The sequence below is a fragment of the Stigmatopora argus genome, chromosome 16, assembly GCF_051989625.1.
Source record: "Stigmatopora argus isolate UIUO_Sarg chromosome 16, RoL_Sarg_1.0, whole genome shotgun sequence".
Taxonomy (NCBI): Eukaryota; Metazoa; Chordata; class Actinopteri; order Syngnathiformes; family Syngnathidae; genus Stigmatopora; species Stigmatopora argus.
The window spans coordinates 3,701,365-3,718,808 of NC_135402.1; the positions used below are offsets into that span (position 1 = coordinate 3,701,365).

The 17,444-nt window shown below is 42.0% G+C and overlaps 1 protein-coding gene across 1 annotated transcript in view; it reads left to right on the top strand.

Moving 5' to 3' along the window:
- The window catches only part of lamc3 (laminin, gamma 3), a 52,060-nt gene that overhangs the window by 26,189 nt on the left and 8,427 nt on the right, over positions 1 to 17,444 (top strand). The window contains exons 11-18 of the mRNA XM_077622555.1: positions 3,284 to 3,479; positions 7,655 to 7,758; positions 8,765 to 8,992; positions 15,614 to 15,802; positions 15,872 to 16,117; positions 16,836 to 16,989; positions 17,048 to 17,190; positions 17,256 to 17,434. Of these exons, the coding sequence (XP_077478681.1) occupies positions 3,284 to 3,479; positions 7,655 to 7,758; positions 8,765 to 8,992; positions 15,614 to 15,802; positions 15,872 to 16,117; positions 16,836 to 16,989; positions 17,048 to 17,190; positions 17,256 to 17,434 (1,439 nt within the window). The remainder of the gene's footprint in view (positions 1 to 3,283; positions 3,480 to 7,654; positions 7,759 to 8,764; positions 8,993 to 15,613; positions 15,803 to 15,871; positions 16,118 to 16,835; positions 16,990 to 17,047; positions 17,191 to 17,255; positions 17,435 to 17,444) is intronic.

Below are 17,444 nucleotides of genomic sequence, written 5' to 3' on the forward strand. Positions count from 1 at the left end.
GATTAAACATGCACGCCACACCCACACGCTAAAAACACGTTTTTAAAAAGGCAACGGAAGCAAAACTGAGTTTGGTTGTACTTTATTTAGCCATTTTACAATGTACTCACGTCATCATCACCCACAAATTCATCAAAGTCCTCATTTTCTGTGAACAATTGTCAAATCAAAAGTAACGGCGAGCCGTGAAAAAAGCCATCCGGTCGCTTGACATACGCCTCACGTAGCCATAATCTCATGTTGCGGTTCGATATTCATCCATATATAATATATATATATAGTTCGCAGTCTAGCTTTGAATGCTCTGTTGACGCCAACATCTAGCGGCATGATTTCTTTTGTAAATACAGCCGAAATGACGGTGAGCACCAAATTAGTGTGTTCGCCGTCATACTGGGTGTATTGACAAAAGAATTATATATCCCAGCAGTCACTGCGCAGTACTTTTTCTACAGGGAAAATAGTAGAGTCGGGGGCTGCTTGCCATAGTTTTGAGAGCTGTAGAGGATGGTGTACCCTATCGACAGATTTATTGTATTTTATCGTGATAACAATTTTTGTATTGGTCCATATATAAAGCGCACTGGATTATAAGGCGCCCTGTCTATTTTGGAGAAAATTTAAGACTTTTATGTGCGCCTTACAGTCGGGAAAATACGGTATGTTACATTTAGGGAGTATTTAGGCCATTTTAAGAGAGTACCATACAGTACAACAAGAATTTTACTGCCATTTTTTGTTACTAAAGTGTTATCGGACACAGATTGTCTCATTTCCGTGGATGGCTTTTTTCCGATGCTCACATTGGTGTCGACCCGCTCCCTCCTCGGCAGTCACATCGGGGGCAGGATTCCATCAATCCTTTTTAAGAAAGTCGAAGCGGTCCAAAGTCGGTATTAGTGTATCACGCTACTCCAGAGACATAAGCTGACACTCGACCGAACCGGGCGTCATGCTCGCGCGCTCCCAAATGGCGAATGACAAGTGGGTGTCGGGCTCGGTGGCGTGAAAGTAAAATGGCGGGTGGCGGGGGTGGTATCGGGGGTCCACGGATTTCATTAACGGAGGCATGTCGCCGAATTCTCCGTGACAATCGGCGAGCCGACAAGGCATTGGAGCTCCCTGATGCTTTGTCCCCAACATTTAATGGCCTTTTTCGCCATTTATCATTCGAACCAATGTCTTGTCATTGACAGAAAACTAGAATCAACAATAATTGCTCTTCATTGGGAAAAATTGAGATGAAAATTCATGTCAAATTGACCAATGTCAAATTCCCTTCATCTGACAATGAAGAAGGTGATCTACAAGAATACAAATGAGCATATTTTCTTTATCGCCTTGAAAAGTGTGTTTTGCCCTCAAGCCAGTGGGTCAAAGCAAAGTATGTTTAAATGAGTTTAAAGTGTGTGTTAAAACCATTTGGAAAATGCAAAACAAACGATTCTGGACCAGATCACAAAGGAGGTTTAACGTAATTTACGAATGTCCAAAATATCAATGTCTTGTTATTTAGAATTCATTATTATTACTTTGAGTATCATGACCATGACTAGTATTTTCATATCCAACAACAATGGAATCATCAAAACTTCCCCCAAAAATGTAAATGAAAAAAATGAAACATGAATTTGCCATGAGAAAAAGAGCGTTTGAAATTGGTGGTGTTTGAAATTGAAGACAGTTGGTTTGATGCGGTTGTGATCACATGCCCCTAGCCCCCCGATCTCGGACATCTGCTTGATCCCTGACACAGACGGAGTTCGGGTCCCCCGCGGCAACTACGGCAGACTGACCGGTAGAGAGCAGCTGGCGAGGTCTCGCAACAAGCGTGATCAGCTGTGAGGGTGGAGGGGTTTGGTTTGGAGGACGGCGAATAGTAGCGGTCATCTCCCATGTCTCCTTACGGCAATCTGGCAAGGCAAGAAAAGAAAAGTGTCACAGAGGGTTGGGTTTCAATAAAAAAAAATATCTGGTAGAACATGAGCCAAGGGACAAGGACACATGCCGGCAGAACATGCAGGTACAATCTAGACCGAGGTCTTTTTCATTGATTTTTTTTTTAGATTATTGATAGAAAATGTTACTCAGTAGGTGTCCAACCAAATGTTTTGTCAGAAGAACAGAGCTCCGAAAAATTGAAAGACGCAAGGGGCAACTTGAAATCCTTCTACTTTTACCGTATTTTCTTGCATATTAGCCGCCTCCTCGTATAAGCCGTACCCTAAAAATTGCCTTAAAATCGTTGAATTTTACAATTTCACTCGTATGAGATGCCCCATGATTCACAATTTTCACCTCCCCATATTCATGGCTTTAATAGGGAGTGCAAATGTGTTATTTTGAAGGGAAAATCTTAAGTAAAATCATTGTACGTGGTATTTTCGAGATACTGTATGAATCGAAAGGGCATGTTGGCTGCACGTAGGAAAATTCAAAAAGGAAGTCTTGTGAGCAGTACAACCAGGAAGTGTGCAGTTTTGTGAATGTCTAAATTGTGAGCATATAAGCCACACCCTCGATTCCGTCATGATTTTTTTTTGCGACAAATACGGCTTATATGCGAGAAAATACGGTATTTACGGGTAGAGGTTGTTAGTGGTCGCTACGGGGATGCCAGGCGTTGTGAAGGATCTTCTTGTTAAAGTCCAAACGGAAAACACGATGATATGAAATGTATTGTCAAGAAAAACAGGCCAGGTTGTTAGTTCCCACACCTGATTTGGAAACGGAGTAATCGGGAAGGAGATCAGCCTTTTTTGATGAAATAAACCGTGGAAAGTGGGAAATGTGTATAGTGGGAAGCATTTATTCATTATGATTTTAGTCAAAGCGGAGAAAGCAACCTCTTCTAATTCATTCATTTCAGTGAGCCCTTGAAAGAAGCTGCTTCCACATTCAGTGAGAAGGTCTGATTGGTGGCAGAGGTACAAGCAACAACGTTGGAACTAAAGGCTTAAGGAAATGCAATAGTAAAAGCCAGGAATGGGTAACATTAAAACGGGAGATGACGAAGGGCGCGCAGCAGACGATTATTTTTCTCCACGTTTTGAGCCAAAACCACTGCAGTGATGTGAAAGATGGGTCGCTATGACAACCCTGCAACCTGATTATGTCAAGCAGGAGCGTTCAACACCCGTCCGACGCGATAAAAGTCTTCCATTCAAAATGGACAGGCCGTCTGTCGCTGCTAATAGCAGCCAGTGACTGAAAAGAGATGAGAACTGTCACAAGCATATATTCTTGATCCTCTGCATCAAATGAAGAGTTTTTCCTTCTGCAGATAAATTGGTGGGAGATCAAGGCCTCAGCCACAACCAGGCGCTCTCCATCACCTTCACTTCCGAGACCCCGGAACTTCTTCCCGATCACGTCAGCATTCTCCTGGAAGGCGCCGGGCTCATTCTCTCCACCGAACTCACGCCCGGCCCGGTGCATCGCAACGACGACCCGGCGCCGAGGAAAACCTTTGTCCTCAGGTATGACGGCCAATATTTTTGACAGCTTCCCGTGTGGGTGAGTTAGAAATCAAGCCCAAACTTTTCACAGTATGCACACGCTGTAACCATAAATAGTATTTTGGTTTTGCGGTAGTACCTCTCAACCGTGCCAAAATTCCTGCCGATCACGTGTTCTGTCAAAGTGCACATCACCTACTTAGCTTGGCTGCATGACATTGTTTTCTTTTCTTTTCGTTTTGTTTTAAACCTTTTTTTTATTATTATTTTTTATTCCACGTTCTTGGCTGAGCCCTGGTCAGAGATGTGCTCAGAATGGGAAGAAATCAGCCACAGGCAAGAAGAAATTCACTCGCTGACCGAGGAGTGTTAAAGATTTTTTTTTTATAAATATGCTGTATATGTACAGTCTTCCCTCGGTTATCGCGAATTCACTCCTTGCGATTTTTTTCCGGCTATTAATTATTTTTACAAAATTATTTCTTTATTTAGTTCATAAAAATGCGAACATCCACGCTGAAACTCGTAGGTGGAAGCCATTCCTGCTACTAGGTCTCAGCGCTGAAGAAGAAAAAAGGTAGTTATAATAGCGGTGACGACCATACTTCGCCATTTTTAATTTATTGCGGCCGTGTCTGGTCTACATTAACCGCCATATTCGAGGGATTACTGTAAAGAGACGTTACGAGAGAGAGACAACCTGTAATCGTAGGAGTGCCATTTGATATCTAATATATTATAAACTGATTCCTATTTTAATGTCGTTGACAAAGCCCCCTGCAATGAATCAGCATCTTATTTTGGTGGTGGGTTTCGCAATAGTCCTAGCAGTGGGTAAAAATATTTTTCAGAAAAAATCGAACTTTCAACATTTTTATTTGTTTTCATATAAATTGCAGCAAAAAGGAAATACTGTCGTCGTAAACTATGGAATAGTATTAATAGTATTTGGCAGCTCTCTTATATTCATGTTTCCCACTTTGATCGATACATTGAAATAATCCTCATCCCAAGTACAACTATTCTCTTAAGTCATTTTTATCATTGTCAAATTGGGTCTTTTTTGTCATAAAAAATTCAAGTCTATTTTCAAAAGATGGCGCTTTTGTTTTATCTGAGATTTAAGCCAAAGACAAACATACGGTATGGCACGTCCCAGTTAAGAGAGCTCATTGCTGGCGCGAGGCAATGGAGCGCTTCCGATAAGAGCTTCTGTGCAGGTCTCATTAGACTCTCCTCGCACTTGGTTCAGCTTCACACTTTTTGCGCATGGATTCCCCTCCAGGCCTCATTCTCGCACACACACAAAAATGTGTCAATTGCAAAAACTCCAATCCGATTCTTATCTCTCGAATATTTAATGTCAATTTGATTTTTTTTTTAAATTAAATTCAGCAGCATGTTTTTTACTATTTCTTTTCATTTATTAGTAAGGACATTACAATTAATTCATTGAGAAGCATATTTTACCATTTTTTATCCTCGTATTTTATTTAAGAGAGGAACTGCTATTTTGTTTTATTAAGCAGTTTTTTGTATTCATTAACAATTTTTGGTATTACATTACATTTTTGAGCTCATTATTTGGTGCTAACATACATAAATATGCTCCTAATTTAAAAAATAAGAGAGAAACATGATTATTTATTTATGTTTGCTCTGTTAAATAAGTTCCATAATTATATACATAACCATAGTACGAGAATTTTCAATTATATTTAATTCGCAAAATAATTATTTGGTAGTATTATCGAGTGCACATTTTTTATTCAGTAGTTCTACTATTACATTTGTCAAAGTTTGTGAAAATTCTACTTTTCTTTGGTAATAGTGCCATATTGGCCCGAATATAAGACAGTTTTTTTGCATTGAAATAAGACTAAAAAGTGTCATCTTAAATTCTACACATTATACCCATTCGCAACGTTAGATGGCGCCAGACATCTTTAAAGCGAATGCTGAACACTTTGATGCTTAATGCAGTTATTGCAATTTTGTTGTTTTATCACAGTAGATTGGTTCATTTCCATTTCCAAATATGATAGCACTTTAGTTTACATATTTAAATGTTCAAATATTAAGACGTGATAGACAGTTTTTGCACGATTTGAATGCTTTCTCTCTCGAATGTGTATATATATATATATATATATATATATATAACAATATATATATATATATATATACATATATATATATATATATATATATATATATATATATATATTTCAGAATTACTGTCATTATTTTCTGTTAATAATTGATTTTGGTGTTCAAAAAGTCTTTTTTCAAACTTGAGTCTTGGGAAAAAATCATCTTCTAATCGGGGTCGTCTTATATTCGGGCCAATACGGGAGTGTAAGCACTCTTCTTGTAAATGAACGTGAAATCCACACGCGTCCATCTGTTGCCGCAATATCCAGAATAATCAAAGGCTCGCAAATCAGCGCCTTGATTAAATAAACATGAGCGACAGTACACATTCTTGACTCTCTTGACTGACAGCATCCAAATTCTGGATCACTAAATATCTTAGCTAGTTAAACGGCGGCAACAACAAAGATCATGGCGCCTTAGCGGCGCGGTGGATTAAATTGATGCGGTGGGATTTAAGATCAGGAGGCAAAAGATGAAAAGATGAGATGATTGGTTGCAACGGGAGACAAAAAATACCGTCATGTTTATTTTTTCCATACAGAACGCTGTTTTAATAAGAAAAAAGGGGGGAGTAGAGTGAAGACGTGTTTATTGTGAGGGATTACCTGCCTGGCACGCTTGTTATGAAGGGAAATTTACGTGATAGTATATTTCAGTTTATTACTGCCATTGACTGGGATAGATGTCTAATTTTTGGGGGGACTGGAACAGTGGAACTGCATATGTTCTTTTTCTTCTGTAGAAAATGACTATTAGTGCATTAGTGACAGCGAATGAGTTAAAAAGAAAATAACTGAAACAGTACTCCTGAGCATGTATTCTTTATCCTCTGCAAAAAAAGGCTAGCAAGTGAGTTAAAGCGACAGAGTGGCGACCAGTTCCGGGTGTAATTTGTCTTGAGACCAAAGTTGCCCAGGATTGTTTCCAGAGTGGTTTTGAAAATGGATGGAAGAAAAAAAACATCACGTTCCCCAGGTTCACATGTGACGGAGTGGAAATCAAATTCTTACTTGAATATCTACAATTTAGGGGTGAAACGTCAACGGATGAAGAAATCGCCGTCTTTGTCGATGTCACCGGGCACGTCGACACCATTGCGGATGATCTGGGTCTTTTCTTCGATGACGATCTAGCGATTCCCGGCTCGCCGAGCTCAGTTTGGATGAGAATTTGTCTCTGCCCGCCGCTGATTACAGCTTGACAAAGCCTACCCGTTGGGGCCAAGGCGGCGCCGACTTTATTCACATGGGTCGCTTATCTCTGTCTGACCAGCTTAGTGAATGCAGCTTCCCTTGAGGGCCCTGGCTTTGTAATTGCCTCTCTTTAATGAAGTACATGCTCATTAAGACACACGGCAATGCCAGAGCTCGCCACACTTTGAGAATTCACACCCTTTTCAAAGTTTGCGAGACTGTTACACTTTAAGATTTTGGATTTGTAGTCACCCAAGGATAGAGTTTTGTGAAGGACCAGACCTAAAATGTCGGTCCACTGGTGTAGAAACAAACCAGACGCGCAATCCGTTGAAATTGGGAGTGGCGCAATCGAACCCGCGATTTTTCGGAAGGCCCCGCTAAGTCCAAATTCGCTTGAAAGATGATTTACGGGAGGCGAAAACGATCAACGGCGATGTAGCGGGTGTTGACTGTACTTTGCTCTAAGATGGCGTCATCTATCTTTGGGGAAGGAGCTGACGCAGCACCTGTGGCGAAGGCAATAAAACACGGCGTGAGAATACACGTCCGACATGTCACCCAACAGCCGGCACTGTAAAACTGCAGCGTGGCGACACCCCGACTTGTCAAAGTCAGCATATTTAGATCTTCCGTCTTGGTGTCAAGTGCATACGTGGGTTTGGGCAGATTCTCGTCAGATTGTTTCATCTGTTGGGATATAACAGGATGTGTTTATTTATTAATTACCTATTTATTTATGTCTTTGTCTGTGTCTGTATTCTCACCCTCTTGCTACTGTGACAATGAAATTTCCCGAATACGGGATGAATAAAGTTATCTAATCTAATCTTGTGTTTTTGGCAGGCTTGGCGAAAACCAGATGACGCCCAAAGTGTCCGCCTGGGAGTTCGGACGCCTCCTGCGCAACACCACGGCGCTCCGCGTCAGCAACGCCGGAGGACTTAACTGTAAGTTGCCAAACGCAGGAAAACTCCCGCTTTTGTTTATGCTTTGTTTTTATTGGATTAGACGAGCAAACATTTAACAAACATTCCAGTCAAAATGTCAATGGCAGCTAATCAGAGTCGCCCTTTTCAGTGGGAATTGTCTTTTTTTCCCATTCCCACACCCGGGGAATCCATTGGCCTTTTTCTCGGGCCGATTCGTGACGCTCTCCGGTTGACAGATGAAAACGATTGGCGGCGTAATGAGGACGACGTGAGCGAGCCAGGCGGAGCGTGACCGCTTCTAACGAGTCGCCCTCGCCGACATTCCGTCCGTTTTAATGAAAGGCGGGTGCGTTTACGCTGCGACGGGATAATAAGACGGTCCCGGCCTATCCTTCTATTCGGCGGTGCGCCATAGCCCCCCCATAGCCCCCGCCCCCAGCGTTTACCTTCAGAATTTTAATCACAGCCAGAAGTGGATAGAGTGTGCAATTAGGGTCGTTTTACAACATTGTTTGGGTTAATTCAAAATGATTTAATTGAATTGAATGCTTTTAATGTCATTATACAAGTATAATGAGATTTAAAGGTTTCACCATGTAGTGCACAAAAAACAAACACATAGATAATCAATTTATAGTAATGATAAACAAATAATCAATAAATAGTAATAGATCAATAAGTAGTGTGGTATATGTCCAAATTCTATTTTTCAACTCAAATTGTTGATGTTAAACTTTTGTACAATTTGATGATGACCAAGGTCTCCAAAACATTCAGTAATGATCCAAACACGATTATTTGACTTATTATTGTGCCACTCGTTGAATTAATACATGAACATTTTAGCCAGATGAAATTCAAGCTTTCCCTCATTGACTTCCATTGACTGTGATCGACAATTTTTGCAGAGGAGAAAGAATATACGCCTATTGGAACCATTTTAATGCCAACTCCATTTTGCCTACGGATTGGACATCCGTCCCGTCACACAATGATTCAATGTCAGTTTGTCCCTCACCTGTAGATACGTCGCAGCTCTGCGAGGTGACCTTGACCTCCGCGTCTCCCACCACCGACCCGACGGCGCCCCCTGCCCCCTGGGTGGAAACCTGCCGCTGTCCCACTGGCTTTCTGGGTCAGTTCTGCGAGCGATGCGCGCCCGGGTTCACCCGAGACGTCCCGGGCGGGGGTCCCTTCTCCACGTGTGTCCCGTGCGACTGCCACGGGCACGGGATTTGCCACCCAGAATCCGGTAAGCCATTAACAAACACTCCCTAACTTTCAACACAAATCCTGATTAGCAGGACTCGACTGTTTTTTTTCCTCTTCATAATTCACGACGCCATCTTTTTGGGGGGTCTTTTCGAATTCACTTCCCACGAGCGATGTCCCGTAAAATAGTAAAGTGGCATCTCTCGGGCGGCCCAAACACGGCGAGCTTATTTATTTATATTGACGGGAGTGCACGAGGACGCTCTCGAGTGTTTTTCACACCATCTCGCAAATGGGGGAGGGGCTAAAGGAGGTAAGCTTCTTTCTGGAAGAAAGCAGATGGATAGTTCTCTCATCTTTTATCATTCCTCGATCTCAACCGTTAGCAGACGCGAACGGCTATTCACTTTCATGGTGACTTTATCGTAGGGTTTGATGTGGTGATTTTGATGAATTAATAAGGGGTGGGGTTAAACAAGTTCAAGTAAGACTGGAGCATGTTCCAACAGATTTTGATGTTTGGGAAATTTCAACGTTAGACTCTAACATACTGTGATAAATAAGTCGGAGGTGACGATTGGTTGGTTGGGTCACGATGCAACAATTGGTTTATTTTGGAATGTCTGAAATTTCAGCAAGAAAAAGTCCAAAATAGCTTTCTTTATGACTGCTTTAGCAGAAATTTACTTCATTGCGTTACGTCTACACATTGAATTGACCTTTGTCATATTGGAAAATGTCGTATTGTTATGCAAAGAAGCATTCAGGCAGCATTTAATATTGCCTTCATATTTAAATAATGCTAAGATAATTCATTGCATGTTTATATGTTGGGTGATATTTGAGATTATAAAAAAAAGTTTATAAACTCGTCTACCTCTACTGATAGGGATATACGTCCAATCATTTTTTATATGGGAGGGTTGGCAGCGATCTGTAAGTTTGTTAAATCTTGTGCCACTACTATTTTTTTCTGAGTGCATCTGTGGCACAAGTGTTTGATTAGGCCAGTTAGTATGTGGCGTGACGCCAACGATGTCTCATTTGCTTGCATTTCGTCAAGTCGGGAGAGACTCTTTTGCTGCTCTCAAACACTAGTCGGATTGTTCTCGCTCTTTTACATCTTCCTTATTCCTCGTCGCACCTGCTCTCATTTGGTCTTCGTGGCCCAGCTCTTTAGTTTCGTCAGTTTAAGTCAAATACATGGGCTTTTGCCAATGACCATTTCTGACTATATGTCAGAAATCGTCATTGGCAAAAGCCCATGTATTTGACTTAAACTGAAGTTATTTTGTCCTTCTATTTCATTGTCATTTTAGCCGGTTTGCACAATATTTTGGGTTGAAAAATGTTCAAGCTACTTTTATTCGCTCTTCTAATTTAAATCGATATTTATATACACAATAGGCATGTGACACACTTGAAACAGGACATACATCCATTTCTTATGCATGAAAACATTTAAAATATTGCAAATATACATTACGTCCTCCCGAAAGGGCCATAAAACAACAAATATTCTGATTTTACATGACCTGTAATCAATGAGTCAGAGTCCAGTGTATGCTCACAAATGATAAAACTAAATAAAGCACTTTCAAAACGAACTATGAATACAGAAATCTTTTGAAAGGATGCACCAAATTTAAATTGAAGCTTTTTTCTTATTCAACTACTTGATTAAATCGATCCATTATTGCAGCTCTCACATTTATTTGTCGAGTATAATCAATATATGTTTATTAGTAATGGTGCAAATCTTGTCCCTTTAATGGAAAGGTTTCTTTTGAAATCACTCGTTTGAAATTTGGAATGCATTAGACGTCTATTGCCGTCAACTTCGGGAGATTAATTGAGTGCGTCTCGTTTGATTGTAGTCCAATGAAAGAAAATACAATCAGAATCAGAAAGTTCCGTCATTAGCCCGTGTCGATTTGGGGCAACATTGCTCATTTCCAGTGCAAATATTAACCTTTGGAATGTGCTGCTGTTGCACGACTGCAAACAGAAAAAAAAGCCACGCCATTCGCCGCCTGTTAATAAATCACGATTAGCGAGCTGCAACCCGGCTGAATAAATTCCACTCCCTCCCTCGTGTTCTGGCTCCACCCATGATTACTCCGTGATTAGGATTCAGGGCGGAAATTAGGCGGGTCGGGGACATGTTGGCGACTAAATTTTCTGTTGATGCGCAAAAGCGAAGCCTGGCGAGCAGGCGGCGAGGCTAATTTTAGTTGGCGCTTTTCCACTTGCATGCCACTACAGGACAACCCATGGGATTGGTTAAAAGAGGGACTCGAGAGGACGTTCCGTATTTAACACTTGTTTCATCATTTGCATGCATGTTACAAGCGCCATGTTTATTATCTTCAAAGGGTGAATGCGTGGCTAAAGATAACTTGGTGGCTCTGTGGGTAAATCAACTTGCCGATGTTTGGGTTGAACTTTTGTCGCAATAAAATTGATACTTTTTTAACCTTGGGCTAACTTTGCCATTCTAAAGGAATGAATAACAAGTATAAATGTCCTAGTATGAGATGTAACCGACTTAAGTTAAGAAAAAAGCACAGTTATTTTGTAAAACGCGGAATTACTGACTGACTTGAATATAGGTTAACATGCAATTTTGGGTTTCCATAAATTAAGTCTGGCATTCTCATATTTTGGCAAAATTAGTTCAGCCATTGATTAAATGTTTAAAAAATTTATCTTTTATTGACGTTACTATTTTTGTGCTCACTTTTAAAATGCTGTATAATTCCTTTTATTGGGACTATACACTTTTATTAAATGGCTGTGATCATAGGTACAGTTATAAATATAGGTAATTTTACTGTTTAATTCATTTATTATTTAAGAAATATATATATGGGACCATTATTTTTTTCTTTATATCAATATGTTTGGTTGTTTTGCGACGCTATATAGTATGTATATTGTAATATTTACATTTTATGGCCTGAGTTGGTGGTAATGCACATTGAAATAAGTTTGGAAATACACTGAGGTATTTTATTTTATTATTGTATTGTCATTTAATGCTCTTTTGAAAGTGCCAATTGCTTAAAAAAAAATAATGTTAAGCCAAGCATAAACTCGTTTCTTTGTTTCACATCTCCTCAAATGATTCTGGAATGTATTAAATGTTTCTTTTCCAAGTAGGATATTTAGTAAAAACTCCACATTAATTAATTTTGCGATCAAACATCTGATGGCCAGAACGAAATCAAACAAATAGCGCGACTGGATAAACTCGGCACTCCACTTTTTGCATTGACGGCCTTGAAGGAATGGCATTTAAACGGCCATTCGGGAAGCATACGTGACCCTTTTATGGGTAAACAATGACTCGCCGCTTGCATGCTAATGAGCCAAGCGTTTTATTGTATGGCAATTGATGCAACGAGACAGGTATTTCCTTTTCCGAAGCCTGTTTTCCCTTTTTTTCCCCCGTTAACAAAAAAAAAGGCAACTTGCGATTCTTGGCTTCCTCTTCACGACTGCAGCACTTGTGACATTTAAGCCATGCAAAAGAGCTTTGAATTATTCCCTCCCCTGGAAAGTTGGCCCCGCACAAATGTCAACGTGACAAACCAGCATGTGCCCAACTGTGGACTGTAAGAATGTTATTTATTTGTTTGTTTTGGGCTTTTGTCTGCTTGCGGGGATCCACGTGCTTAGCAAAAGGCAGTCGTTGATGGATGAGCGCCGAGGCTGCAAACAAATCGTGCCATCCGGGGAGAGAGTTATTGCGTCTATACATTTGTTTACCGGTAGGCGGGTCGCTGGGAATCTCAAGGGCGAGATGTTTTGTCCTTCCCCGACCTTGTGGAGTTAGTCCTTTTATGGCCAGTCATCAAAGTGTGCCATGTTGTGACCACTTCTGATATATTTAAATATTTCACTATTTATCCTTGTGTAGTTTTTAATGGCCCGCATAAGATGCTTTGGTTCATTCAGGTCAGGAAAGTCAATAGTCTATGTTTGGTGCGGTTGCTTTTCCTATAAGAGTCCCAAGACTTGAGAATGGTAAAATATGGACGTCCTAACGTTAAACATATTAGATTAAATTAGATTAGATTTATTTCATCCCGTAGTCAATGTATTGGCATTTTTGTGTGTATTTTGCAGCCTTGTTTTGATGTTGGCATCTGCCCAAAATATCAAGGAGACATTTTTGTCTCCTTAGCATATTTCCCATAATGCCTCTAGATGTGAAAACCTCAAAAATGTGATTTCAGATATGGTCAATTTTACAATTGCCGAATTTTCAGTGGTGGTTTTTGAGAGTTTTTTGGTCAAAGAGTGTTAAAATAGTGGACAGAAAAAAAAATCCTAAAAACCTGGATGTACTGGACAGGATGCAAAAACTGGACAAACTCATTTACTTTAGTGTTATAAGTATTGATATTGAAAATGAAAGTGTGGGTGATGTGACAGCGTTCGTTTTTTAGAGCAACTCTGGTTTGTCTATCACCGTCAATGGCAGCGGCGTTGTCGCCAAGGCCCCTCCCCCGCCCCCTATCCCGTTCAGTCATTTTCACACTCGCTAAAGTCAGCACATTTCCACCCCGGTTAAATTTGTCACAGCTCATCGGGGAGCCGTGTCGTAGCGTCGTCTTGTTTTTTAAGATGATTCTTAGTTCCTCCCTCTGCGAAAAACATCATAAATTCACCAGGCAACCAGTTAAAGCAAAGCCGCCATTTCAGTTTGAGTTAGATTACAGCTTCAAAGTCATTGACAGAAAATGCACCAAAACATAAGTTGAAGCTTAATTGGTTTGGTGGATGGAGGTCACCTGCTTTGTCCTTTCTGGTTCTCTTGCTGGTGACCCAGGTGTTTTCAATTGCCTCGTTAATCAAATCACATCTGTGTACGTAAACCCTGTGTTTGCGTTCAAGTGTTTTCTGTCTTTTTTTTATGTTTTCCTTTTGGTCCGTGAGCATCTCCCCCCTTGTTAAGGTTATACTTTGGTTCAATCGTAACAAATTCACTCCCCGCCATTGACGACGTCAGATGTCCATTTCATTGAAACTGGGAGGAGTGGCTGTAAAAAGCTTTTTTTTAACTCCCTGCCCTCCGATTGTGAATGGGTTGGACGTTTAGCGTCATCAATAGAGGAATGTTCACATTTAATCGTTTTATTGCTTGCTGGGGGATTTGGCATAAACTTGTAATTATTATAGCACCCCCCCCTGGAAAGCTTTAATCCGACGCCCCCCCCCTGCAAGTATTACATAGCATGCTCGGTATTAAGCAGATGAATGCTTCCTGATCTCGTCGTGTGTTGAATATTGCATTGTTGCGGGCCTTGAATAAATAATGCGACGATTCCGTGTCGAGATGTACGATTAAAATGAAGCTGCTAGTGAATAAGGAAGACACTTTTTACAGTACGACGCGTCATGTTCAGTCTGGATGCAATTAGATAAGCACTCGCCTCCATGATTTATCATCTTCACCCACTCTTCCTGCATAATAACGCATGAAGAAAAAAACATAATTAGTCTGGGATTTTGCAAAAAAAATCTTTCCGGATGGACACAAACATCTCCAGGATTTAAATATGTTTTTGTTAGTTTTTTAAACCCAAGACTACTTCACAGGAATGCTAATCTTCTTGCTGCTTGCTTGAGGGAATTGCCTCCCTCCCTTGAAGGTTTTTTTTTATTTTTCTGGATTTCCCACAAGCAATTATGGCCCAGCTGAGTTCACTTGTCTCTGTCGGAGACTGTTTTCAGGTCAGGGGCGCAGCGTCCTCGGCTGGCGAGGGGCCGGAATTGCCCTGTCTGTGTCCTGGAATTACTTTTTGGGAGTCTAGACGCGTCCGACAACTCATTAGTTTCCGCGAGCGCACGTCACCTAGAAAGTGCGCGGTGAAAAATAGCGCCCGACATCAGATGCGCGGAACCCAAATTGGCGGGACGTGTCTATCATGCCGTCTCGTGCATTTGAGTGGTCTCGGTCTCTTGCTCGGAATGGGAAAAGAAGTTGGCCAATTTGGGGAAAAGTTGGGTGGGGGAGGGAATTCCTCTAAACGAGGCCAAATTGGAACCAGAAGGAGAAAAAAAAAAGAAAAAAATGACCCCCACTGCAGGTCTCACTGACCAACACAAAATGAGGAGGATTGAGGAGGACATTAAAACAAGATGGCTTCTCAGAATTGAACAGGAAGTTGGATATTATTTTGTTTTGAAGGAGCTAAACCCCCCAAAAGGACAAATATCAGCAGCAGAGGAAAAAACTTGAAAGGATCATTTGCATTTTTAGGAGCAAATTTGTTTCAAGTCATTCATTTTCTGAAACTGTTTATCCTCACAAGGTTCGCAGGGGGTGCTGGAGCCTAACCCAGCCCATTTTGGCCTGGGGAAACCCTGAATCAGTAGCCAGCCAATCGCAAGGCACGCTCACCTCATACATAGGTTTAGGCAATTTAGGGTGTTTGGAATTTTTTTAGTTTCTTTAAAACCAAAAACAAACATTAACATAATCATGTTAAAATGCGAATAACAGGATTTTTTTTATGGCATCGACTCCATCTGCACCGTAATTTTGAGACAAGCCTCCCACACAGGCAGAAAAATTAACTAAATGCTCAAATGCTAATGCTAAATCTTGCATGTGTGTGTCGATGGAATCTTACATTTTAGTTTTTTTCAGGCGAGTGCACATGCTCGGACTTCACCGTGGGACCGAGCTGCGAGCGTTGCTTGGACGGTTACTACGGCAACCCATTGACCGGCACGCCGGGCGACTGCCAACCGTGCCCCTGCCCCTACCGGAGCGGCTGCGTTCACGTGGCAGAGAGCGATCTGGTGGTTTGCGTCGACTGCCCCGCCGGACGAACGGGTGAGTGGACCGCCCCCGCCGACGGTAGCGCGGGTGGGTTTCCGACATTGTCGTTCTATCTATCGGCAGGGATTCGCTGCCAGCTGTGTGATGACGGTTACTACGGCGACCCGATGGGGAGTTCGGGCGCCGCGAGGGCGTGCGGCAGATGCGACTGCAACGGCAACGCGGACCCTAACGCGGTGGGCGTGTGCGACCGCCTGACCGGACGTTGCCTGAAGTGCACGGGGGACAGCGAAGGCGACCGCTGCCAGGAATGCCGCCGAGGTTACTATGGCGACGCTCGAAGCCAAGGGCCCGGACCAAAGTGCAAACGTGAGTCGCCGCCAGAACGACAGACTGGTTTCATTATTGTATGAAAAGTACTTATTATGAATTGGTCACCAAGTCCAAACTTTAGAATGACCGCAGTAATATAATTTAATTTGAAAAACTAAATTGGCAATCAAATTTGGTCATTTGTTTTACTAGTTTTACTAGGTGTTCTACTCAAAATAATTAATCAAGGAACACCCACTTTTTTCCAGCTAACAAAGATTTGACAATAATGTCTAATTTATTTTAGTAGGGAACAACTTTTGGATAGCATGCTAACATACTCACTATACATGTAGGATTATTTCAGGTTGGTTTTAGGCCATTTTAGCTCACTTTCTTGTTCAGTATTCATTTTTGGGTCACTACCTGTTGATATTGGGTCACTTCCTTCCTACACATTTTAGGACATAACAGGGTGTTAATTTTGGGGTCATTCATGGATTTTTCAATCCATGAATGACCCCAAAATTAACAATATGACCCAAAATATACACCCTGAAGTGTCCTAAAATATTTTTAGTGGCCGGGGTCCAAGGCAACTGTGAAAGGAATCTTAATGAGGAACTCATTTCATTTTGAAGGCTTTTGTGTCCCTTTTATGGATGCATTTGCGTCCAAAATATGTTCGTTTGTTTTTGGAGCCACTTAGTCAGTGTTACATAACTCCCTTTAAAATTCCTGGCGGTATGAAATATTTTGTCCTTGTCTTCTCCAGCGTGCAACTGCCATCCTGCGGGAACCGCCAGCCACGTCACGGAGTGTCACCCCAGGACGGGAACTTGCCAGTGTTTGGACCATGTGACCGGGCGCGACTGCAGCCGCTGCGAGGAAGGCTTTTTTAACCTCCGACACGGCGCCGGTTGCGAGAGGTGAGCAGACGCGGGAAAAGGGATTTCGGGAACACGTCTGACATCCGACTCGCTCCAGGTGCGAGTGTCACCCCGTCGGGTCCACGTCCGCCGCCTGCCACCCGATCACGGGAGAGTGCCCGTGTCGAGGGGGCGTGGAGGGGCGTTTGTGTGACGCGTGTCGAATGGGATTCTTTGGCTTCTCGTCACGAGGATGCAGAGGTACACGCTTGATTGTTAGTTTAGGCATAAAAATAAAGGCTTTTTCATCTTTTTCCCCCAACCAGCCTGCGATTGCGACCCCATGGGTGCCATTTCCATGCAGTGTCGCGCCGACGGCACGTGTCCGTGTCGGGCCGGCTTCACCGGCGCCAAGTGTGACAAATGCCAGGCCAACTATTTCCACGACAGAGGCTCACACCAGTGCCAGGAGTGTCCCGCCTGCTACGGCTTGGTGCAGCAAGAGGTGCGTTTTT